At 60.0% G+C, this 23,512-nt stretch overlaps 1 protein-coding gene across 4 annotated transcripts in view; it reads left to right on the top strand.

Moving 5' to 3' along the window:
- The window catches only part of LOC147116798 (protein scribble homolog), a 116,123-nt gene that overhangs the window by 38,935 nt on the left and 53,676 nt on the right, over positions 1-23,512 (top strand). For all 4 annotated transcript variants that reach the window (XM_085987213.1, XM_085987212.1, XM_085987211.1 and 1 more), the window contains exons 6-8: positions 19,212-19,322; positions 19,550-19,726; positions 20,320-20,436. In XM_085987213.1, the coding sequence (XP_085843339.1) occupies positions 19,212-19,322; positions 19,550-19,726; positions 20,320-20,436 (405 nt within the window). The remainder of the gene's footprint in view (positions 1-19,211; positions 19,323-19,549; positions 19,727-20,319; positions 20,437-23,512) is intronic.

Below are 23,512 nucleotides of genomic sequence, written 5' to 3'. Positions count from 1 at the left end.
TGAGGGGTCTATTACCCGGTGTGTGTGGGCAGTGTTGGGGTGAGGGGTCTATTACCCGGTGTGTGTGGGCAGTGTTGGGGTGAGGGGTCCATTACCCAGTGTGTGTGGGCAGTGTTGGGGTGAGGGGTCCATTACCCGGTGTGTGTGGGCAGTGTTGGGGTGAGGGGTCCATTACCCGGTGTGTGTGGGCAGTGTTGGGGTGAGGGGTTCTATTACCCGGTGTGTGTGGGCAGTGTTGGGGTGAGGGGTCTATTACCCGCTGTGTGTGGGCAGTGTTGGGGTGAGGGGTCCATTACCCGGTGTGTGTGGGCAGTGTTGGGGTGAGGGGTCCATTACCCGGTGTGTGTGGGCAGTGTTGGGGTGAGGGGTCCATTGACCCGGTGTGTGTGGGCAGTGTTGGGGTGAGGGGTCCATTACCCGGTGTGTGTGGGCAGTGTTGGGGTGAGGGGTCCATTACCCGGTGTGTGTGGGCAGTGTTGGGGTGAGGGGTCATTACCCGGTGTGTGGGCAGTGTTGGGGTGAGGGGTCCCATTACCCGGTGTGTGTGGGCAGTGTTGGGGTGAGGGGTCCATTACCCGGTGTGTGTGGGCAGTGTTGGGGTGAGGGGTCCATTACCCGGTGTGTGTGGGCAGTGTTGGGGTGAGGGGTCCTATTACCCGGTGTGTGTGGGCAGTGTTGGGGTGAGGGGTCCATTACCCGGTGTGTGTGGGCAGTGTTGGGGTGAGGGGTCTTTACCCGGTGTGTGTGGGCAGTGTTGGGGTGAGGGGTCCATTACCCGGTGTGTGTGGGCAGTGTTGGGGTGAGGGGTCCATTACCCGGTGTGTGTGGGCAGTGTTGGGGTGAGGGGTCCTTTACCCGGTGTGTGTGGGCAGTGTTGGGGTGAGGGGTCCATTACCCGGTGTGTGTGGGCAGTGTTGGGGTGAGGGGTCCATTACCCGGTGTGTGTGGGCAGTGTTGGGGTGAGGGGTCCATTACCCGTGTGTGTGTGGGCAGTGTTGGGGTGAGGGGTCCATTACCCGGTGTGTGTGGGCAGTGTTGGGGTGAGGGGTCCATTACCCGGTGTGTGTGGGCAGTGTTGGGGTGAGGGGTCCATTACCCGGTGTGTGTGGGCAGGTTGGGTGGGTTCCGGGTGGGCAGTGTTGGGGTGAGGGGTCCATTACCCGGTGTGTGGTGGGCAGTGTTGGGGTGAGGGGTCCAGTTACCCGGTGTGTGTGGGCAGTGTTGGGGTGAGGGGTCCATTACCCGGGTGTGTGTGGGCAGTGTTGGGGTGAGGGGTCCATTACCCGGTGTGTGTGGGCAGTGTTGGGGTGAGGGGTCCTTTACCCGGTGTGTGTGGGCAGTGTTGGGGTGAGGGGTCCATTACCCGGTGTGTGTGGGCAGTGTTGGGGTGAGGGGTCCATTACCCGGTGTGTGTGGGCAGTGTTGGGGTGAGGGGTCCATTACCCGGTGTGTGTGGCAGTGTTGGGGTGAGGGGTCATTACCCGGTGTGTGTGGGCAGTGTTGGGGTGAGGGGTCCATTACCCGGTGTGTGTGGGCAGTGTTGGGGTGAGGGGTCATTACCCGGTGTGTGTGGGCAGTGTTGGGGTGAGGGGTCCATTACCCGGGTGTGTGTGGGCAGTGTTGGGGTGAGGGGTCCATTACCCGGTGTGTGTGGGCAGTGTTGGGGTGAGGGGTCCATTACCCGGTGTGTGTGGGCAGTGTTGGGGTGAGGGGGTCCATTACCCGGTGTGTGTGGGCAGTGTTGGGGTGAGGGGTCCATTACCCGGTGGTGTGGGCAGTGTTGGGGGAGGGGTCTTACCGGTGTGTGTGGGCAGTGTTGGGGTGAGGGGTCCATTACCCGGTGTGTGTGGGCAGTGTTGGGGTGAGGGGTCCATTACCCGGTGTGTGTGGGCAGTGTTGGGGGTGAGGGGTCTATTACCCGGTGTGTGTGGGCAGTGTTGGGGTGAGGGGTCCATTACCCGGTGTGTGTGTGGGCAGTGTTGGGGTGAGGGGTCCATTACCCGGTGTGTGTGGGCAGTGTTGGGGTGAGGGGTCCATTACCCGGTGTGTGTGGGCAGTGTTGGGGTGAGGGGTCCATTACCCGGTGTGTGTGGCAGTGTTGGGGTGAGGGGTCCATTACCGGTGTGTGTGGGCAGTGTTGGGGTGAGGGGTCATTACCCGGTGTGTGTGGGCAGTGTTGGGTGAGGGGTCCATTACCCGGTGTGTGTGGGCAGTGTTGGGGTGAGGGGTCTATTACCTGGTGTGTGTGGGCAGTGTTGGGGTGAGGGGGTCCATTACCCGGTGTGTGTGGGCAGTGTTGGGGTGAGGGGTCCATTACCTGGTGTGTGTGGGGCAGTGTTGGGGGGGGGTTGGGGGTGTTGGGGTGAGGGTCTATTACCCGGTGTGTGTGGGCAGGGTTGGGGTTGAGGGGTCCATTACCCGGTGTGTGTGGGCAGTGTTGGGGTGAGGGGGTCCATTACCCGGTGTGTGTGGGCAGTGTTGGGGTGAGGGGTCCATTACCCGGTTGTGTGTGGGCAGTGTTGGGGTGAGGGGTCCATTACCCGGTGTGTGTGGGCAGTGTTGGGGTGAGGGGTCTATTACCCGGTGTGTGTGGGCAGTGTTGGGGTGAGGGGTCTATTACCCGGTGTGTGTGGGCAGTGTTGGGGTGAGGGGTCCATTACCCGGTGTGTGTGGGCAGTGTTGGGGTGAGGGGTCCATTACCCGGTGTGTGTGGGCAGTGTTGGGGTGAGGGGGTCCATTACCCGTTGTGTGTGGGCAGTGTTGGGGTGAGGGGTCCATTACCCGGTGTGTGTGGGCAGTGTTGGGGTGAGGGGTCCATTACCCGGTGTGTGTGGGCAGTGTTGGGGTGAGGGGTCTATTACCCGGTGTGTGTGGGCAGTGTTGGGGTGAGGGGTCCATTACCCGGTGTGTGTGGGCAGTGTTGGGTGAGGGGTCCATTACCCGGTGTGTGTGGGCAGTGTTGGGGTGAGGGGTCCATTACCCGGTGTGTGTGGGCAGTGTTGGGGTGAGGGGTCCATTACCCGTTGTGTGTGGGCAGTGTTGGGGTGAGGGGTCCATTACCCGGTGTGTGTGGGCAGTGTTGGGGTGAGGGGTCTATTACCCGGTGTGTGTGGGCAGTGTTGGGGTGAGGGGTCCATTACCCGGTGTGTGTGGGCAGTGTTGGGGTGAGGGGTCCATTACCCGGTGTGTGTGGGCAGTGTTGGGGTGAGGGGTCCATTACCCGGTGTGTGTGGGCAGTGTTGGGGTGAGGGGTCCATTACCCGGTGTGTGTGGGCAGTGTTGGGGTGAGGGGTCCATTACCCGGTGTGTGTGGGCAGTGTTGGGGTGAGGGGTCCATTACCCGGTGTGTGTGGGCAGTGTTGGGGTGAGGGGTCCATTACCCGGTGTGTGTGGGCAGTGTTGGGGTGAGGGGTCCATTACCCGGTGTGTGTGGGCAGTGTTGGGGTGAGGGGTCTATTACCCGGTGTGTGTGGGCAGTGTTGGGGTGAGGGGTCCATTACCCGGTGTGTGTGGGCAGTGTTGGGGTGAGGGGTCTATTACCCGGTGTGTGTGGGCAGTGTTGGGGTGAGGGGTCTATTACCCGGTGTGTGTGGGCAGTGTTGGGGTGAGGGGTCCATTACCCGGTGTGTGTGGGCAGTGTTGGGGTGAGGGGTTATTACCCGGTGTGTGTGGGCAGTGTTGGGGTGAGGGGTCCATTACCCAGTGTGTGTGGGCAGTGTTGGGGTGAGGGGTCTATTACCCGGTGTGTGTGGGCAGTGTTGGGGTGAGGGGTCCATTACCCGGTGTGTGTGGGCAGTGTTGGGGTGAGGGGTCCATTACCCGGTGTGTGTGGGCAGTGTTGGGGTGAGGGGTCCATTACCCGGTGTGTGTGGGCAGTGTTGGGGTGAGGGGTTTATTACCCAGTGTGTGTGGGCAGTGTTGGGGTGAGGGGTCCATTACCCGGTGTGTGTGGGCAGTGTTGGGGTGAGGGGTCCATTACCCGGTGTGTGTGGGCAGTGTTGGGGTGAGGGGTCTTGTTACCCGGTGTGTGTGGGCAGTGTTGGGGTGAGGGGTCTATTACCCGGTGTGTGTGGGCAGTGTTGGGGTGAGGGGTCCATTACCCGGTGTGTGTGGGCAGTGTTGGGGTGAGGGGTCTATTACCCGGTGTGTGTGGGCAGTGTTGGGGTGAGGGGTCTATTACCCGGTGTGTGTGGGCAGTGTTGGGGTGAGGGGTCCATTACCCGGTGTGTGTGGGCAGTGTTGGGGTGAGGGGTCCATTACCCGGTGTGTGTGGGCAGTGTTGGGGTGAGGGGGTCCATTACCTGGTGTGTGTGGGCAGTGTTGGGGTGAGGGGTCCATTACCCGGTGTGTGTGGGCAGTGTTGGGGTGAGGGGTCCATTACCCGGTGTGTGTGGGCAGTGTTGGGGGGTGAGGGGTCCATTACCCAGTGTGTGTGGGCAGTGTTGGGGTGAGGGGTCCATTACCCGGTGTGTGTGGGCAGTGTTGGGGTGAGGGGTCCATTACCCGGTGTGTGTGGGCAGTGTTGGGGTGAGGGGTCCATTACCCGGTGTGTGCGGGCAGTGTTGGGGTGAGGGGTCTATTACCCGGTGTGTGCGGGCAGTGTTGGGGTGAGGGGTCCATTACCCGGTGTGTGTGGGCAGTGTTGGGGTGAGGGGTTTATTACCCGGTGTGTGTGGGCAGTGTTGGGGTGAGGGGTCTGTTACCCGGTGTGTGTGGGCAGTGTTGGGGTGAGGGGTCCATTACCCGGTGTGTGTGGGCAGTGTTGGGGTGAGGGGTCCGTTACCCGGTGTGTGTGGGCAGTGTTGGGGTGAGGGGTCTATTACCCGGTGTGTGTGGGCAGTGTTGGGGTGAGGGGTTTATTACCCGGTGTGTGTGGGCAGTGTTGGGGTGAGGGGTCCATTACCCGGTGTGTGTGGGCAGTGTTGGGGTGAGGGGTCTATTACCCGGTGTGTGTGGGCAGTGTTGGGGTGAGGGGTCCATTACCCGGTGTGTGTGGGCAGTGTTGGGGTGAGGGGTCCATTACCCGGTGTGTGTGGGCAGTGTTGGGGTGAGGGGTCTATTACCCGGTGTGTGTGGGCAGTGTTGGGGTGAGGGGTTTATTACCCGGTGTGTGTGGGCAGTGTTGGGGTGAGGGGTCCATTACCCGGTGTGTGTGGGCAGTGTTGGGGTGAGCGGTCCATTACCCGGTGTGTGTGGGCAGTGTTGGGGTGAGGGGTCTATTACCCGGTGTGTGTGGGCAGTGTTGGGGTGAGGGGTCCATTACCCAGTGTGTGCGGGCAGTGTTGGGGTGAGGGGTCCATTACCCGGTGTGTGTGGGCAGTGTTGGGGTGAGGGGTTTATTACCCGGTGTGTGTGGGCAGTGTTGGGGTGAGGGGTCCATTACCCGGTGTGTGTGGGCAGTGTTGGGGTGAGGGGTCCATTACCCGGTGTGTGTGGGCAGTGTTGGGGTGAGGGGTCCATTACCCGGTGTGTGTGGGCAGTGTTGGGGTGAGGGGTCCATTACCCGGTGTGTGTGGGCAGTGTTGGGGTGAGGGGTCCGTTACCCGGTGTGTGTGGGCAGTGTTGGGGTGAGGGGTCCGTTACCCGGTGTGTGTGGGCAGTGTTGGGGTGAGGGGTTTATTACCCGGTGTGTGTGGGCAGTGTTGGGGTGAGGGGTCTGTTACCCGGTGTGTGTGGGCAGTGTTGGGGTGAGGGGTCCATTACCCGGTGTGTGTGGGCAGTGTTGGGGTGAGGGGTTTATTACCCGGTGTGTGTGGGCAGTGTTTGGGTGAGGGGTCCATTACCCGGTGTGTGTGGGCAGTGTTGGGGTGAGGGGTCCATTACCCGGTGTGTGTGGGCAGTGTTGGGGTGAGGGGTCCATTACCCGGTGTGTGTGGGCAGTGTTGGGGTGAGGGGTTTATTACCCGGTGTGTGTGGGCAGTGTTGGGGTGAGGGGTCCATTACCCGGTGTGTGTGGGCAGTGTTGGGGTGAGGTGTCCATTACCCGGTGTGTGTGGGCAGTGTTGGGGTGAGGGGTTTATTACCTGGTGTGTGTGGGCAGTGTTTGGGTGAGGGGTCTATTACCCGGTGTGTGTGGGCAGTGTTGGGGTGAGGGGTCTATTACCCGGTGTGTGTGGGCAGTGTTGGGGTGAGGGGTCCATTACCTGGTGTGTGTGGGCAGTGTTGGGGTGAGGGGTCCATTACCCGGTGTGTGTGGGCAGTGTTGGGGTGAGGGGTCCATTACCCGGTGTGTGTGGGCAGTGTTGGGGTGAGGGGTCCATTACCCGGTGTGTGTGGGCAGTGTTGGGGTGAGGGGTCTATTACCCGGTGTGTGTGGGCAGTGTTGGGGTGAGGGGTCCATTACCCGGTGTGTGTGGGCAGTGTTGGGGTGAGGGGTCCATTACCCGGTGTGTGTGGGCAGTGTTGGGGTGAGGGGTCCATTACCCGGTGTGTGTGGGCAGTGTTGGGGTGAGGGGTTTGTTACCCGGTGTGTGTGGGCAGTGTTGGGGTGAGGGGTCTATTACCCGGTGTGTGTGGGCAGTGTTGGGGTGAGGGGTCCATTACCCGGTGTGTGTGGGCAGTGTTGGGGTGAGGGGTCTATTACCCGGTGTGTGTGGGCAGTGTTGGGGTGAGGGGTCCATTACCCAGTGTGTGTGGGCAGTGTTGGGGTGAGGGGTCCATTACCCGGTGTGTGTGGGCAGTGTTGGGGTGAGGGGTCCATTACCCGGTGTGTGTGGGCAGTGTTGGGGTGAGGGGTCCATTACCCGGTGTGTGTGGGCAGTGTTGGGGTGAGGGGTCCATTACCCAGTGTGTGTGGGCAGTGTTGGGGTGAGGGGTCCATTACCCGGTGTGTGTGGGCAGTGTTGGGGTGAGGGGTCCATTACCCGGTGTGTGTGGGCAGTGTTGGGGTGAGGGGTCCATTACCCGGTGTGTGCGGGCAGTGTTGGGGTGAGGGGTCTATTACCCGGTGTGTGCGGGCAGTGTTGGGGTGAGGGGTCCATTACCCGGTGTGTGTGGGCAGTGTTGGGGTGAGGGGTTTATTACCCGGTGTGTGTGGGCAGTGTTGGGGTGAGGGGTCTGTTACCCGGTGTGTGTGGGCAGTGTTGGGGTGAGGGGTCTGTTACCCGGTGTGTGTGGGCAGTGTTGGGGTGAGGGGTCCATTACCCGGTGTGTGTGGGCAGTGTTGGGGTGAGGGGTCCATTACCCGGTGTGTGTGTTCAGTGTTGGGGTGAGGGGTTTATTACCCGGTGTGTGTGGGCAGTGTTGGGGTGAGGGGTCCATTACCCGGTGTGTGTGGGCAGTGTTGGGGTGAGGGGTCCATTACCCGGTGTGTGTGGGCAGTGTTGGGGTGAGGGGTCTGTTACCCGGTGTGTGTGGGCAGTGTTGGGGTGAGGGGTCCATTACCCGGTGTGTGTGGGCAGTGTTGGGGTGAGGGGTTTATTACCCGGTGTGTGTGGGCAGTGTTGGGGTGAGGGGTCCATTACCCGGTGTGTGTGGGCAGTGTTGGGGTGAGGGGTCTATTACCCGGTGTGTGTGGGCAGTGTTGGGGTGAGGGGTCCATTACCCGGTGTGTGTGGGCAGTGTTGGGGTGAGGGGTCCGTTACCCGGTGTGTGTGGGCAGTGTTGGGGTGAGGGGTCCATTACCCGGTGTGTGTGGGCAGTGTTGGGGTGAGGGGTCCATTACCCGGTGTGTGTGGGCAGTGTTGGGGTGAGGGGTCTATTACCCGGTGTGTGTGGGCAGTGTTGGGGTGAGGGGTCCATTACCCGGTGTGTGTGGGCAGTGTTGGGGTGAGGGGTTTATTACCCAGTGTGTGTGGGCAGTGTTGGGGTGAGGGGTCTATTACCTGGTGTGTGTGGGCAGTGTTGGGGTGAGGGGTCCATTACCCAGTGTGTGTGGGCAGTGTTGGGGTGAGGGGTCTATTACCTGGTGTGTGTGGGCAGTGTTGGGGTGAGGGGTTTATTACCCGGTGTGTGTGGGCAGTGTTGGGGTGAGGGGTCTGTTACCCGGTGTGTGTGGGCAGTGTTGGGGTGAGGGGTCTATTACCCGGTGTGTGTGGGCAGTGTTGGGGTGAGGGGTCCATTACCCGGTGTGTGTGGGCAGTGTTGGGGTGAGGGGTTTATTACCCGGTGTGTGTGGGCAGTGTTGGGGTGAGGGGTCTGTTACCCGGTGTGTGTGGGCAGTGTTGGGGTGAGGGGTCTATTACCCGGTGTGTGTGGGCAGTGTTGGGGTGAGGGGTCTGTTACCCGGTGTGTGTGGGCAGTGTTGGGGTGAGGGGTCTATTACCTGGTGTGTGTGGGCAGTGTTGGGGTGAGGGGTCTGTTACCCGGTGTGTGTGGGCAGTGTTGGGGTGAGGGGTCCATTACCCGGTGTGTGTGGGCAGTGTTGGGGTGAGGGGTCCATTACCCGGTGTGTGTGGGCAGTGTTGGGGTGAGGGGTCCATTACCCGGTGTGTGTGGGCAGTGTTGGGGTGAGGGGTTTATTACCCGGTGTGTGTGGGCAGTGTTGGGGTGAGGGGTCCATTACCCGGTGTGTGTGGGCAGTGTTGGGGTGAGGGGTCTATTACCCGGTGTGTGTGGGCAGTGTTGGGGTGAGGGGTCTATTACCCGGTGTGTGTGGGCAGTGTTGGGGTGAGGGGTTTATTACCCGGTGTGTGTGGGCAGTGTTGGGGTGAGGGGTCCATTACCCGGTGTGTGTGGGCAGTGTTGAGGTGAGGGGTCCATTACCCGGTGTGTGTGGGCAGTGTTGGGGTGAGGGGTCCATTACCCGGTGTGTGTGGGCAGTGTTGGGGTGAGGGGTCTATTACCCGGTGTGTGTGGGCAGTGTTGGGGTGAGGGGTCCATTACCCGGTGTGTGTGGGCAGTGTTGAGGTGAGGGGTCCATTACCCGGTGTGTGTGGGCAGTGTTGGGGTGAGGGGTTTATTACCCGGTGTGTGTGGGCAGTGTTGGGGTGAGGGGTCCATTACCCGGTGTGTGTGGGCAGTGTTGGGGTGAGGGGTCTATTACCCGGTGTGTGTGGGCAGTGTTGGGGTGAGGGGTTTATTACCCAGTGTGTGTGGGCAGTGTTGGGGTGAGGGGTCTATTACCCGGTGTGTGTGGGCAGTGTTGGGGTGAGGGGTTTATTACCCGGTGTGTGTGGGCAGTGTTGGGGTGAGGGGTCCATTACCCGGTGTGTGTGGGCAGTGTTGGGGTGAGGGGTCTATTACCCGGTGTGTGTGGGCAGTGTTGGGGTGAGGGGTCTATTACCCGGTGTGTGTGGGCAGTGTTGGGGTGAGGGGTTTATTACCCGGTGTGTGTGGGCAGTGTTGGGGTGAGGGGTCCGTTACCCGGTGTGTGTGGGCAGTGTTGGGGTGAGGGGTCTGTTACCCGGTGTGTGTGGGCAGTGTTGGGGTGAGGGGTCTATTACCCGGTGTGTGTGGGCAGTGTTGGGGTGAGGGGTTTATTACCCGGTGTGTGTGGGCAGTGTTGAGGTGAGGGGTCCATTACCCGGTGTGTGTGGGCAGTGTTGGGGTGAGGGGTCCATTACCCGGTGTGTGTGGGCAGTGTTGGGGTGAGGGGTTTATTACCCGGTGTGTGTGGGCAGTGTTGGGGTGAGGGGTTTATTACCCGGTGTGTGTGGGCAGTGTTGGGGTGAGGGGTCCATTACCCGGTGTGTGTGGGCAGTGTTGGGGTGAGGGGTCTATTACCCGGTGTGTGTGAGCAGTGTTGGGGTGAGGGGTCCATTACCCGGTGTGTGTGGGCAGTGTTGGGGTGAGGGGTCTATTACCCGGTGTGTGTGGGCAGTGTTGGGGTGAGGGGTTTATTACCCGGTGTGTGTGGGCAGTGTTGGGGTGAGGGGTCTATTACCCGGTGTGTGTGGGCAGTGTTGGGGTGAGGGGTCCATTACCCGGTGTGTGTGGGCAGTGTTGGGGTGAGGGGTCCATTACCCGGTGTGTGTGGGCAGTGTTGGGGTGAGGGGTTTATTACCCGGTGTGTGTGGGCAGTGTTGGGGTGAGGGGTCTATTACCCGGTGTGTGTGGGCAGTGTTGGGGTGAGGGGTTTATTACCCGGTGTGTGTGGGCAGTGTTGGGGTGAGGGGTCCATTACCCGGTGTGTGTGGGCAGTGTTGGGGTGAGGGGTCCATTACCCGGTGTGTGTGGGCAGTGTTGGGGTGAGGGGTTTATTACCCGGTGTGTGTGGGCAGTGTTGGGGTGAGGGGTCTATTACCCGGTGTGTGTGGGCAGTGTTGGGGTGAGGGGTTTATTACCCGGTGTGTGTGGGCAGTGTTGGGGTGAGGGGTCCATTACCCGGTGTGTGTGGGCAGTGTTGGGGTGAGGGGTCCATTACCCGGTGTGTGTGGGCAGTGTTGGGGTGAGGGGTCCATTACCCGGTGTGTGTGGGCAGTGTTGGGGTGAGGGGTCTGTTACCCGGTGTGTGTGGGCAGTGTTGGGGTGAGGGGTCCATTACCCGGTGTGTGTGGGCAGTGTTGGGGTGAGGGGTTTATTACCCGGTGTGTGTGGGCAGTGTTGGGGTGAGGGGTCCATTACCCGGTGTGTGTGGGCAGTGTTGGGGTGAGGGGTCCATTACCCGGTGTGTGTGGGCAGTGTTGGGGTGAGGGGTCCATTACCCGGTGTGTGTGGGCAGTGTTGGGGTGAGGGGTCTGTTACCCGGTGTGTGTGGGCAGTGTTGGGGTGAGGGGTCCATTACCCGGTGTGTGTGGGCAGTGTTGGGGTGAGGGGTCCGTTACCCGGTGTGTGTGGGCAGTGTTGGGGTGAGGGGTCTATTACCCGGTGTGTGTGGGCAGTGTTGGGGTGAGGGGTCTATTACCCGGTGTGTGTGGGCAGTGTTGGGGTGAGGGGTCCATTACCCGGTGTGTGTGGGCAGTGTTGGGGTGAGGGGTCTATTACCCAGTGTGTGTGGGCAGTGTTGGGGTGAGGGGTTTATTACCCGGTGTGTGTGGGCAGTGTTGGGGTGAGGGGTCCGTTACCCGGTGTGTGTGGGCAGTGTTGGGGTGAGGGGTCCATTACCCGGTGTGTGTGGGCAGTGTTGGGGTGAGGGGTCTATTACCCAGTGTGTGTGGGCAGTGTTGGGGTGAGGGGTTTATTACCCGGTGTGTGTGGGCAGTGTTGGGGTGAGGGGTCCGTTACCCGGTGTGTGTGGGCAGTGTTGGGGTGAGGGGTCCGTTACCCGGTGTGTGTGGGCAGTGTTGGGGTGAGGGGTCTATTACCCAGTGTGTGTGGGCAGTGTTGGGGTGAGGGGTTTATTACCCGGTGTGTGTGGGCAGTGTTGGGGTGAGGGGTCCGTTACCCGGTGTGTGTGGGCAGTGTTGAGGTGAGGGGTCCATTACCTGGTGTGTGTGGGCAGTGTTGGGGTGAGGGGTCCATTACCCGGTGTGTGTGGGCAGTGTTGAGGTGAGGGGTCCATTACCCGGTGTGTGTGGGCAGTGTTGGGGTGAGAGGTCCATTACCCGGTGTGTGTGGGCAGTGTTGGGGTGAGGGGTCTATTACCCGGTGTGTGTGGGCAGTGTTGGGGTGAGGGGTCCATTACCCGGTGTGTGTGGGCAGTGTTGGGGTGAGGGGTCCATTACCCGGTGTGTGTGGGCAGTGTTGGGGTGAGGGGTCTGTTACCCGGTGTGTGTGGGCAGTGTTGGGGTGAGGGGTCTATTACCCAGTGTGTGTGGGCAGTGTTGGGGTGAGGGGTCTATTACCCGGTGTGTGTGGGCAGTGTTGGGGTGAGGGGTCTGTTACCCGGTGTGTGTGGGCAGTGTTGGGGTGAGGGGTCTATTACCCGGTGTGTGTGGGCAGTGTTGGGGTGAGGGGTCCGTTACCCGGTGTGTGTGGGCAGTGTTGGGGTGAGGGGTCCATTACCCGGTGTGTGTGGGCAGTGTTGGGGTGAGGGGTCTATTACCCGGTGTGTGTGGGCAGTGTTGGGGTGAGGGGTCTATTACCCGGTGTGTGTGGGCAGTGTTGGGGTGAGGGGTCTATTACCCGGTGTGTGTGGGCAGTGTTGGGGTGAGGGGTCTATTACCCGGTGTGTGTGGGCAGTGTTGGGGTGAGGGGTCTATTACCCGGTGTGTGTGGGCAGTGTTGGGGTGAGGGGTCCATTACCCGGTGTGTGTGGGCAGTGTTGGGGTGAGGGGTCCATTACCCGGTGTGTGTGGGCAGTGTTGGGGTGAGGGGTCTATTACCCGGTGTGTGTGGGCAGTGTTGGGGTGAGGGGTCCATTACCCGGTGTGTGTGGGCAGTGTTGGGGTGAGGGGTCTATTACCCGGTGTGTGTGGGCAGTGTTGGGGTGAGGGGTCCATTACCCGGTGTGTGTGGGCAGTGTTGGGGTGAGGGGTCCATTACCCGGTGTGTGTGGGCAGTGTTGGGGTGAGGGGTCTATTACCCGGTGTGTGTGGGCAGTGTTGGGGTGAGGGGTCCATTACCCGGTGTGTGTGGGCAGTGTTGGGGTGAGGGGTTTATTACCCGGCGTGTGTGGGCAGTGTTGGGGTGAGGGGTCCATTACCCGGTGTGTGTGGGCAGTGTTGGGGTGAGGGGTCCATTACCCGGTGTGTGTGGGCAGTGTTGGGGTGAGGGGTCCATTACCCGGTGTGTGTGGGCAGTGTTGGGGTGAGGGGTCCATTACCCGGTGTGTGTGGGCAGTGTTGGGGTGAGGGGTCCATTACCCGGTGTGTGTGGGCAGTGTTGGGGTGAGGGGTCTATTACCCGGTGTGTGTGGGCAGTGTTGGGGTGAGGGGTCCATTACCTGGTGTGTGTGGGCAGTGTTGGGGTGAGGGGTCTTTTACCCGGTGTGTGTGGGCAGTGTTGGGGTGAGGGGTCCATTACCCGGTGTGTGTGGGCAGTGTTGGGGTGAGGGGTCCATTACCCGGTGTGTGTGGGCAGTGTTGGGGTGAGGGGTCCATTACCCGGTGTGTGTGGGCAGTGTTGGGGTGAGGGGTCCATTACCCGGTGTGTGTGGGCAGTGTTGGGGTGAGGGGTCCATTACCCGGTGTGTGTGGGCAGTGTTGGGGTGAGGGGTTTATTACCCGGTGTGTGTGGGCAGTGTTGGGGTGAGGGGTCTGTTACCCGGTGTGTGTGGGCAGTGTTGGGGTGAGGGGTCCATTACCCGGTGTGTGTGGGCAGTGTTGGGGTGAGGGGTCTGTTACCCGGTGTGTGTGGGCAGTGTTGGGGTGAGGGGTCCATTACCCGGTGTGTGTGGGCAGTGTTGGGGTGAGGGGTCCATTACCCGGTGTGTGTGGGCAGTGTTGGGGTGAGGGGTCTGTTACCCGGTGTGTGTGGGCAGTGTTGGGGTGAGGGGTCCATTACCCGGTGTGTGTGGGCAGTGTTGGGGTGAGGGGTCTGTTACCCGGTGTGTGTGGGCAGTGTTGGGGTGAGGGGTCTGTTACCCGGTGTGTGTGGGCAGTGTTGGGGTGAGGGGTCCATTACCCGGTGTGTGTGGGCAGTGTTGGGGTGAGGGGTCCATTACCCGGTGTGTGTGGGCAGTGTTGGGGTGAGGGGTTTATTACCCGGTGTGTGTGGGCAGTGTTGGGGTGAGGGGTCCATTACCCAGTGTGTGTGGGCAGTGTTGGGGTGAGGGGTCCATTACCCGGTGTGTGTGGGCAGTGTTGGGGTGAGGGGTCCATTACCCGGTGTGTGTGGGCAGTGTTGGGGTGAGGGGTCCATTACCCGGTGTGTGTGGGCAGTGTTGGGGTGAGTGGTCCATTACCCGGTGTGTGTGGGCAGTGTTGGGGTGAGGGGTCCATTACCCGGTGTGTGTGGGCAGTGTTGGGGTGAGGGGTCCATTACCCGGTGTGTGTGGGCAGTGTTGGGGTGAGGGGTCTGTTACCCGGTGTGTGTGGGCAGTGTTGGGGTGAGGGGTCTGTTACCCGGTGTGTGTGGGCAATGTTGGGGTGAGGGGTCCGTTACCCGGTGTGTGTGGGCAGTGTTGGGGTGAGGGGTTTATTACCCGGTGTGTGTGGGCAATGTTGGGGTGAGGGGTCCGTTACCCGGTGTGTGTGGGCAGTGTTGGGGTGAGGGGTTTATTACCCGGTGTGTGTGGGCAGTGTTGGGGTGAGGGGTCTGTTACCCGGTGTGTGTGGGCAGTGTTGGGGTGAGGGGTCCGTTACCCGGTGTGTGTGGGCAGTGTTGGGGTGAGGGGTTTATTACCCGGTGTGTGTGGGCAGTGTTGGGGTGAGGGGTCCATTACCCGGTGTGTGTGGGCAGTGTTGGGGTGAGGGGTCTGTTACCCGGTGTGTGTGGGCAGTGTTGGGGTGAGGGGTCCGTTACCCGGTGTGTGTGGGCAGTGTTGGGGTGAGGGGTCTATTACCCGGTGTGTGTGGGCAGTGTTGGGGTGAGGGGTCCGTTACCCGGTGTGTGTGGGCAGTGTTGGGGTGAGGGGTCCGTTACCCGGTGTGTGTGGGCAGTGTTGGGGTGAGGGGTTTATTACCCGGTGTGTGTGGGCAGTGTTGGGGTGAGGGGTCCGTTACCCGGTGTGTGTGGGCAGTGTTGGGGTGAGGGGTCCATTACCCGGTGTGTGTGGGCAGTGTTGGGGTGAGGGGTCCATTACCCGGTGTGTGTGGGCAGTGTTGGGGTGAGGGGTCCATTACCCGGTGTGTGTGGGCAGTGTTGGGGTGAGGGGTTTATTACCCGGTGTGTGTGGGCAGTGTTGGGGTGAGGGGTCCATTACCCGGTGTGTGTGGGCAGTGTTGGGGTGAGGGGTCCATTACCCGGTGTGTGTGGGCAGTGTTGGGGTGAGGGGTCCATTACCCGGTGTGTGTGGGCAGTGTTGGGGTGAGGGGTCTATTACCCGGTGTGTGTGGGCAGTGTTGGGGTGAGGGGTCCATTACCTGGTGTGTGTGGGCAGTGTTGGGGTGAGGGGTCCATTACCCGGTGTGTGTGGGCAGTGTTGGGGTGAGGGGTCCATTACCCGGTGTGTGTGGGCAGTGTTGGGGTGAGGGGTCCATTACCCGGTGTGTGTGGGCAGTGTTGGGGTGAGGGGTTTATTACCCGGTGTGTGTGGGCAGTGTTGGGGTGAGGGGTCTGTTACCCGGTGTGTGTGGGCAGTGTTGGGGTGAGGGGTCCATTACCCGGTGTGTGTGGGCAGTGTTGGGGTGAGGGGTCTGTTACCCGGTGTGTGTGGGCAGTGTTGGGGTGAGGGGTCCATTACCCGGTGTGTGTGGGCAGTGTTGGGGTGAGGGGTCTGTTACCCGGTGTGTGTGGGCAGTGTTGGGGTGAGGGGTCTGTTACCCGGTGTGTGTGGGCAGTGTTGGGGTGAGGGGTCCATTACCCGGTGTGTGTGGGCAGTGTTGGGGTGAGGGGTCCATTACCCGGTGTGTGTGGGCAGTGTTGGGGTGAGGGGTTTATTACCCGGTGTGTGTGGGCAGTGTTGGGGTGAGGGGTCCATTACCCAGTGTGTGTGGGCAGTGTTGGGGTGAGGGGTCCATTACCCGGTGTGTGTGGGCAGTGTTGGGGTGAGGGGTCCATTACCCGGTGTGTGTGGGCAGTGTTGGGGTGAGGGGTCCATTACCCGGTGTGTGTGGGCAGTGTTGGGGTGAGGGGTCCATTACCCGGTGTGTGTGGGCAGTGTTGGGGTGAGGGGTCCATTACCCGGTGTGTGTGGGCAGTGTTGGGGTGAGGGGTCCATTACCCGGTGTGTGTGGGCAGTGTTGGGGTGAGGGGTCTGTTACCCGGTGTGTGTGGGCAGTGTTGGGGTGAGGGGTCTGTTACCCGGTGTGTGTGGGCAATGTTGGGGTGAGGGGTCCGTTACCCGGTGTGTGTGGGCAGTGTTGGGGTGAGGGGTTTATTACCCGGTGTGTGTGGGCAATGTTGGGGTGAGGGGTCCGTTACCCGGTGTGTGTGGGCAGTGTTGGGGTGAGGGGTTTATTACCCGGTGTGTGTGGGCAGTGTTGGGGTGAGGGGTCTGTTACCCGGTGTGTGTGGGCAGTGTTGGGGTGAGGGGTCCGTTACCCGGTGTGTGTGGGCAGTGTTGGGGTGAGGGGTTTATTACCCGGTGTGTGTGGGCAGTGTTGGGGTGAGGGGTCCATTACCCGGTGTGTGTGGGCAGTGTTGGGGTGAGGGGTCTGTTACCCGGTGTGTGTGGGCAGTGTTGGGGTGAGGGGTCCGTTACCCGGTGTGTGTGGGCAGTGTTGGGGTGAGGGGTCTATTACCCGGTGTGTGTGGGCAGTGTTGGGGTGAGGGGTCCGTTACCCGGTGTGTGTGGGCAGTGTTGGGGTGAGGGGTCCGTTACCCGGTGTGTGTGGGCAGTGTTGGGGTGAGGGGTTTATTACCCGGTGTGTGTGGGCAGTGTTGGGGTGAGGGGTCCGTTACCCGGTGTGTGTGGGCAGTGTTGGGGTGAGGGGTCCATTACCCGGTGTGTGTGGGCAGTGTTGGGGTGAGGGGTCCATTACCCGGTGTGTGTGGGCAGTGTTGGGGTGAGGGGTCCATTACCCGGTGTGTGTGGGCAGTGTTGGGGTGAGGGGTTTATTACCCGGTGTGTGTGGGCAGTGTTGGGGTGAGGGGTCCATTACCCGGTGTGTGTGGGCAGTGTTGGGGTGAGGGGTCCATTACCCGGTGTGTGTGGGCAGTGTTGGGGTGAGGGGTCCATTACCCGGTGTGTGTGGGCAGTGTTGGGGTGAGGGGTCTATTACCCGGTGTGTGTGGGCAGTGTTGGGGTGAGGGGTCCATTACCTGGTGTGTGTGGGCAGTGTTGGGGTGAGGGGTCCATTACCCGGTGTGTGTGGGCAGTGTTGGGGTGAGGGGTCCATTACCCGGTGTGTGTGGGCAGTGTTGGGGTGAGGGGTCCATTACCCGGTGTGTGTGGGCAGTGTTGGGGTGAGGGGTCCATTACCCGGTGTGTGTGGGCAGTGTTGGGGTGAGGGGTCCATTACCCGGTGTGTGTGGGCAGTGTTGGGGTGAGGGGTCCATTACCCGGTGTGTGTGGGCAGTGTTGGGGTGAGGGGTCTGTTACCCGGTGTGTGTGGGCAGTGTTGGGGTGAGGGGTCCATTACCCGGTGTGTGTGGGCAGTGTTGGGGTGAGGGGTCTATTACCCGGTGTGTGTGGGCAGTGTTGGGGTGAGGGGTCCATTACCCGGTGTGTGTGGGCAGTGTTGGGGTGAGGGGTCCGTTACCCGGTGTGTGTGGGCAGTGTTGGGGTGAGGGGTCTATTACCCGGTGTGTGTGGGCAGTGTTGGGGTGAGGGGTCCGTTACCCGGTGTGTGTGGGCAGTGTTGGGGTGAGGGGTTTATTACCCGGTGTGTGTGGGCAGTGTTGGGGTGAGGGGTCTGTTACCCGGTGTGTGTGGGCAGTGTTGGGGTGAGGGGTCCGTTACCCGGTGTGTGTGGGCAGTGTTGGGGTGAGGGGTCCGTTACCCGGTGTGTGTGGGCAGTGTTGGGGTGAGGGGTCCGTTACCCGGTGTGTGTGGGCAATGTTGGGGTGAGGGGTCCGTTACCCGGTGTGTGTGGGCAGTGTTGGGGTGAGGGGTTTATTACCCGGTGTGTGTGGGCAATGTTGGGGTGAGGGGTCCGTTACCCGGTGTGTGTGGGCAGTGTTGGGGTGAGGGGTTTATTACCCGGTGTGTGTGGGCAGTGTTGGGGTGAGGGGTCTGTTACCCGGTGTGTGTGGGCAGTGTTGGGGTGAGGGGTCCGTTACCCGGTGTGTGTGGGCAGGGTTGGGGTGAGGGGTCCATTACCCGGTGTGTGTGGGCAGTGTTGGGGTGAGGGGTTTATTACCCGGTGTGTGTGGGCAGTGTTGGGGTGAGGGGTCCATTACCCGGTGTGTGTGGGCAGTGTTGGGGTGAGGGGTCTGTTACCCGGTGTGTGTGGGCAGTGTTGGGGTGAGGGGTCTATTACCCGGTGTGTGTGGGCAGTGTTGGGGTGAGGGGTCCATTACCCGGTGTGTGTGGGCAGTGTTGAGGTGAGGGGTCCGTTACCCGGTGTGTGTGGGCAGTGTTGGGGTGAGGGGTCTATTACCCGGTGTGTGTGGGCAGTGTTGGGGTGAGGGGTCCGTTACCCGGTGTGTGTGGGCAGTGTTGGGGTGAGGGGTCCGTTACCCGGTGTGTGTGGGCAGTGTTGGGGTGAGGGGTTTATTACCCGGTGTGTGTGGGCAGTGTTGGGGTGAGGGGTCCGTTACCCGGTGTGTGTGGGCAGTGTTGGGGTGAGGGGTCCATTACCCGGTGTGTGTGGGCAGTGTTGGGGTGAGGGGTCTATTACCCGGTGTGTGTGGGCAGTGTTGGGGTGAGGGGTCCATTACCCGGTGTGTGTGGGCAGTGTTGGGGTGAGGGGTCCATTACCCGGTGTGTGTGGGCAGTGTTGGGGTGAGGGGTCCATTACCCGGTGTGTGTGGGCAGTGTTGGGGTGAGGGGTCCATTACCCGGTGTGTGTGGGCAGTGTTGGGGTGAGGGGTTTATTACCCGGTGTGTGTGGGCAGTGTTGGGGTGAGGGGTCCATTACCCGGTGTGTGTGGGCAGTGTTGGGGTGAGGGGTCCATTACCCGGTGTGTGTGGGCAGTGTTGGGGTGAGGGGTCCATTACCCGGTGTGTGTGGGCAGTGTTGGGGTGAGGGGTCCATTACCTGGTGTGTGTGGGCAGTGTTGGGGTGAGGGGTCCATTACCTGGTGTGTGTGGGCAGTGTTGGGGTGAGGGGTCCATTACCCGGTGTGTGTGGGCAGTGTTGGGGTGAGGGGTCCATTACCCGGTGTGTGTGGGCAGTGTTGGGGTGAGGGGTCCATTACCCGGTGTGTGTGGGCAGTGTTGGGGTGAGGGGTCTATTACCCGGTGTGTGTGGGCAGTGTTGGGGTGAGGGGTCCATTACCCGGTGTGTGTGGGCAGTGTTGGGGTGAGGGGTTTATTACCCGGTGTGTGTGGGCAGTGTTGGGGTGAGGGGTTTATTACCCAGTGTGTGTGGGCAGTGTTGGGGTGAGGGGTCCATTACCCGGTGTGTGTGGGCAGTGTTGGGGTGAGGGGTCTATTACCCGGTGTGTGTGGGCAGTGTTGGGGTGAGGGGTCTGTTACCCGGTGTGTGTGGGCAGTGTTGGGGTGAGGGGTCCATTACCCGGTGTGTGTGGGCTGTGTTTGGGCGAGGGGTCCGTTACCCGGTGTGTGTGGGCAGTGTTGGGATGAGGGGTCTGTTACCCGGTGTGTGTGGGCAGTGTTGGGGTGAGGGGTCTGTTACCCGGTGTGTGTGGGCAGCGTTGGGGTGAGGGGTCTATTACCCAGTGTGTGTGGGCAGTGTTGACAAGTCTCTCTGGGAACTGAAGTCTTCTGATCTGTTTCTGACTAGGAGATCACGCTGCTGAAGACAGGAGGACCCCTGGGACTCAGCATCGTCGGAGGAAGTGACCATGCCAGCCACCCCTTCGGGATCCACGAGCCGGGGGTCTTCATCTCGAAGGTACACAGATAATACTCCGGCTGGTCAAGTGCATTGTCTGTGCTGGGGCTGTGAGTGTGGGTGAAGGGTGTAGTTGGATCAGTTTGGGACTGATACAGGGCTATCGTGGCATTGGATTAACACAGAGTGAGTTGCGCTGTATAATGTAGTGATGGGGAGATGTGGTGTGTGAGTCGCAGCCTGGACTGGCGGTCTGTGATGACTGTTGCCTCTCGCTTATGTTTCAGGTTATTCGTGACGGGCTAGCGGCTCGGACTGGGCTGCAGGTCGGAGACCGTATTCTGGAAGTGAATGGCATCGACCTTCGGCACGCGACACACCAGGAGGCAGTGATGGCCCTGCTGTCCAACCAGCAGGAGATCCGGCTGCTGGTGCGCAGGGACCCCCCTCCCCCAGGGATGCAGGTGGGTAATTAGAGGAGCTGAACCTTGTCCAGCCTTACACTGAGGGAGATAAATCATTAAATACCAGCGGGAACTCACGGCCACTTCTCAGTGTCACATCTCCTCAATCGACCGTGTGCTGGCTCAATCCAGGATCAGCACTTTATCTGGACTGATTCAGTGATGGAGGTTACAATCCCTGGCAGGGCGATGATGGCAGTGCTCCCACTGATGTGACGGCGCGATGATGGCAGTGCTCCTACTGGCACTGGGAGTACAGGGTCACTGACGGGGCGATGACGGCAGTAACCATGGGGTTATGGGGTCACCGAGCTGCCCTCTGGCTGCACATTGCCCACTGATGGATTTTATTATTCGGTGAATGTGTTGCTATTACAGTCCGAGGGTAGGGCCGTGGCGGGCAGGGCCAGGGCCTGGGAGGGGGAGCGGAGGACAGGGCCGGGGAGCGGAGGGTAGGGCTGGGGAGGGGTGGACAGGGGAGGAGAGGAGAGAACAGGGAAGGGTCTGCTCCCATTCGAACACAGGGATAGCAGGCTGACTGCCTCAGTAAATGGAGCTCTGATTTTGTTTTCCTGCGTATTCATATCCAACAGGAGATCCGGATTGAGAAGTTGCCTGGAGAGAAGTTGGGGATCAGCATCCGAGGAGGAGCCAAAGGCCATGCTGGAAATCCATTCGATGCAACAGATGAGGGCATCTTCATTTCAAAGGTTCACCAACTGAGCAGGCCCCAGACCGGGCTGCAGCAGGCTGGGGCTCGGGTTTGGTTGGGACACTGATGGCACAGGAGCTCAGTTTGTCCTCCCCGACACTGACTCTCTGGGTCACGGGGCTGTGGGGGTACAGGAGTGAGGGCACAGGACATGGGTACAGCACCGGGGGTGCTGCGGGAGCCTCCCTGACCTCATCCCGGTGACTACTCTGTTGGTGCGAATCTGGGCAGTGAATGTTGGCGGCCTGTTTGACCATGGTGTGCCTCCAAGCTGAGCAATGAGGCTATCCTCACCGGGCTCCCTGCAGCCTCACACTCCAGGCGGAGCTTGATGATGAGCAGCAACCCAAGTCGCCTTCCCCTCCCCATCACTCAGTGGCACTGAAGCCAACTGGTACCACTAGTGTACCTGTGCTGAAATCAAATCATTCACTTTCCAGACTGCGGTGGGGTGCGGTGGTGGTGTTGGGTTTCTGTGAGGCCAGTCTGGGGTGGGGTACGATGGTGTTGGGTTTCTGTGGGCCCAGACTGGGGTGGGGTACGATGGTGTTGGGTTTCTGTGGGCCCAGACTGGGGTGGGGTACGATGGTGTTGGGGTTCTGTGGGCCCAGACTGGGGTGGGGTACGATGGTTTTGGGGTTCTGTGGGCCCAGACTGGGGTGCGGTGATGGTGTTGGGGTTCTGTGGGCCCAGACTGGGGTGCGGTGATGGTGTTGGGGTTCTGTGGGCCCAGACTGGGGTGCGGTGATGGTGTTGGGGTTCTGTAGGCCCAGACTGGGGTGCGGTTGTGGTGTTGGGGTTCTGTGGGCCCAGACTGGGGTGGGGTACGATGGTTTTGGGGTTCTGTGGGCCCAGACTGGGGTGCGGTGATGGTGTTGGGGTTCTGTGGGCCCAGACTCGGGTGGGGTACGATGGTTTTGGGGTTCTGTGGGCCCAGACTGGGGTGGGGTATGATGGTATTGGGGTTCTGTGGGCCCAGACTGGGGTGGGGTACGATGGTATTGGGGTTCTGTGGGCCCAGACTGGGGTGGGGTACGATGGTATTGGGGTTCTGTGGGCCCAGACTGGGGTGGGGTACGATGGTATTGGGGTTCTGTGGGCCCAGACTGGGGTGGGGTACGATGGTATTGGGGCTCTGTGGGCCCAGACTGGGGTGGGGTACGGTGGTGTTGAGGTTCTGTGAGCCCAGTCTGGGGTGGGGTACGATGTTGTTGGGGTTCTGTGGGCCCAGACTGGGGTGCGGTGATGCTGTTGGGGTTCTGTGGGCCAAGACTGGGGTGCGGTGATGGTGTTGGGGTTCTGTGGGCCAAGACTGGGGTGCGGTGATGGTGTTGGGGTTCTGTGGGCCAAGACTGGGGTGCGGTGATGGTGTTGGGGTTCTGTGGGCCCAGACTGGGGTACGATGGATTTGCAGTTCTGTGGGCCCAGTCTGAAACATAGAAGATAGGAGCAGGAGTAGGCCATTCGGCCCCTCGAGCCTGCTCCGCCATTCAATGCGATCATGGCTGATCATCCAAATTCAGTACCCGGTACCTGCTTTCTCCCCATACCCCTTGATCCCTTTAGCCTTAAGAAATATATCCAACTCCTTCTTGAATATATTTAATGAATTGGCCTCTATTGCCTTCTGTGGTAGAGAATTCCACAGGTTCACCACTCTCTGGGTGAAGAAATTCCTCCTCATTTCTGTCCTAAAAGGCCTACCCCTAATCCTTAGACTGTGACCCCTGGTTCTGGATTCCCCGACCATCGGGAACACCCTCCCTGCATCTAGTCTGTCCAGTCCTGCCAGAATTTTATAAGTTTCAATGAGATCCCCTCTCATTCTTCTAAACTCCAGCGAGTACAAGCCCAATCGACCCAATCTCTCCTCATACGTCATTCCTGTCATCCCAGGTATCAGCTTGGTGAATCTTCGCTGAACTCCCTCCATGGCAAGAACATCCTTCCTCAGATAAGGCGACCAAAACGGCACACAATACTCAAGGTGTGGTCTCACCAAGGCCCTGTACAACTGCAGCAAGACATCCTTGTTCCTGTACTCAAACCCTCTCGCTACGAAGGCCAACATACCATTTGCCTTCTTAACCGTCTGCTGCACCTGCATGCTTACCTTCAGCGACTGGTGCACAAGGACACCCAGGTCTCGTTGCACTTCCCCTTCTCCCAATCTATTGTCATTCAGATAATAATCTGCCTTCCTGTTTTTGACACCAATATGGATAACCTCACATTTATCCACGTTATATTGCATCTGCCATGCTCCTGCCCAATCACCCAACCTGTCCAAATCATACTGGAGTTTCTTGGCATCCTCCTCACAGCACACACATCCACCCAGCTTTGTGTCATCTGCAAATTTGGAGATATTACATCTAGTTCCCTTGTCTAGATCATTAATATATATTGTGAATAGCTGGGGTCCAAGGACCCATCCCTGCGGTACCCCACTAGTCACATTTGCTACCCTCCAATCCATGGGTACTGTTCCAGATTCCATCGAATGTTGGAAGATGATCAGCAATGCATCTACTATTTCTAGGGCCACTTCCTTAAGTACCCTAGGATGTAGATTATCAGGCCCTGGGGATTTATCGGCCTTCAATCCCATCAATTTCCCTAACACCATTTCCCTACAAATACTGATTTCTTTCAGTTCCTCCCTTTCATCAGACCCTATGTTCCCTGACATTTCTGGGAGGTTATTTGTGTCCTCCTTTGGGAAGGCAGAACCAAAATATGTATTTAATTGGTCTGCCATTTCTTTGTTCCCCATTATAAATTCCCCTGATTCTGACTGCAAGGGACCTACGCTTGACTTCACCAATCTTTTTCTCTTCACATATCTATAAAAGCTTTTACAGTCAGTTTTTATGTTCCCTGAAAGCTTACTCTCATATTCTATTTTCCCTTTCTTAATTAATCCCTTTGTCCTCCTTTGTTGAATCCTAAACTGCTCCCAATCCTCTGGATTACTGCTTTTTCTGGCCAATTTATATGTCCTCTCCTTGGATCTTATGCTATCCCTAATTTCCCTTGTTAGCCACGGTTGAGTCACCGTTCTTGTTTTATTT

Source organism: Somniosus microcephalus, chromosome 5 (assembly GCF_052327205.1).
Source record: "Somniosus microcephalus isolate GS21.2 chromosome 5, FLI_Smic_1.0, whole genome shotgun sequence".
In the NCBI taxonomy this organism is placed as follows: domain Eukaryota; kingdom Metazoa; phylum Chordata; class Chondrichthyes; order Squaliformes; family Somniosidae; genus Somniosus; species Somniosus microcephalus.
Note: the sequence above shows the minus strand (reverse complement) of the source record. Positions and strands in the feature narration are given on the sequence as shown.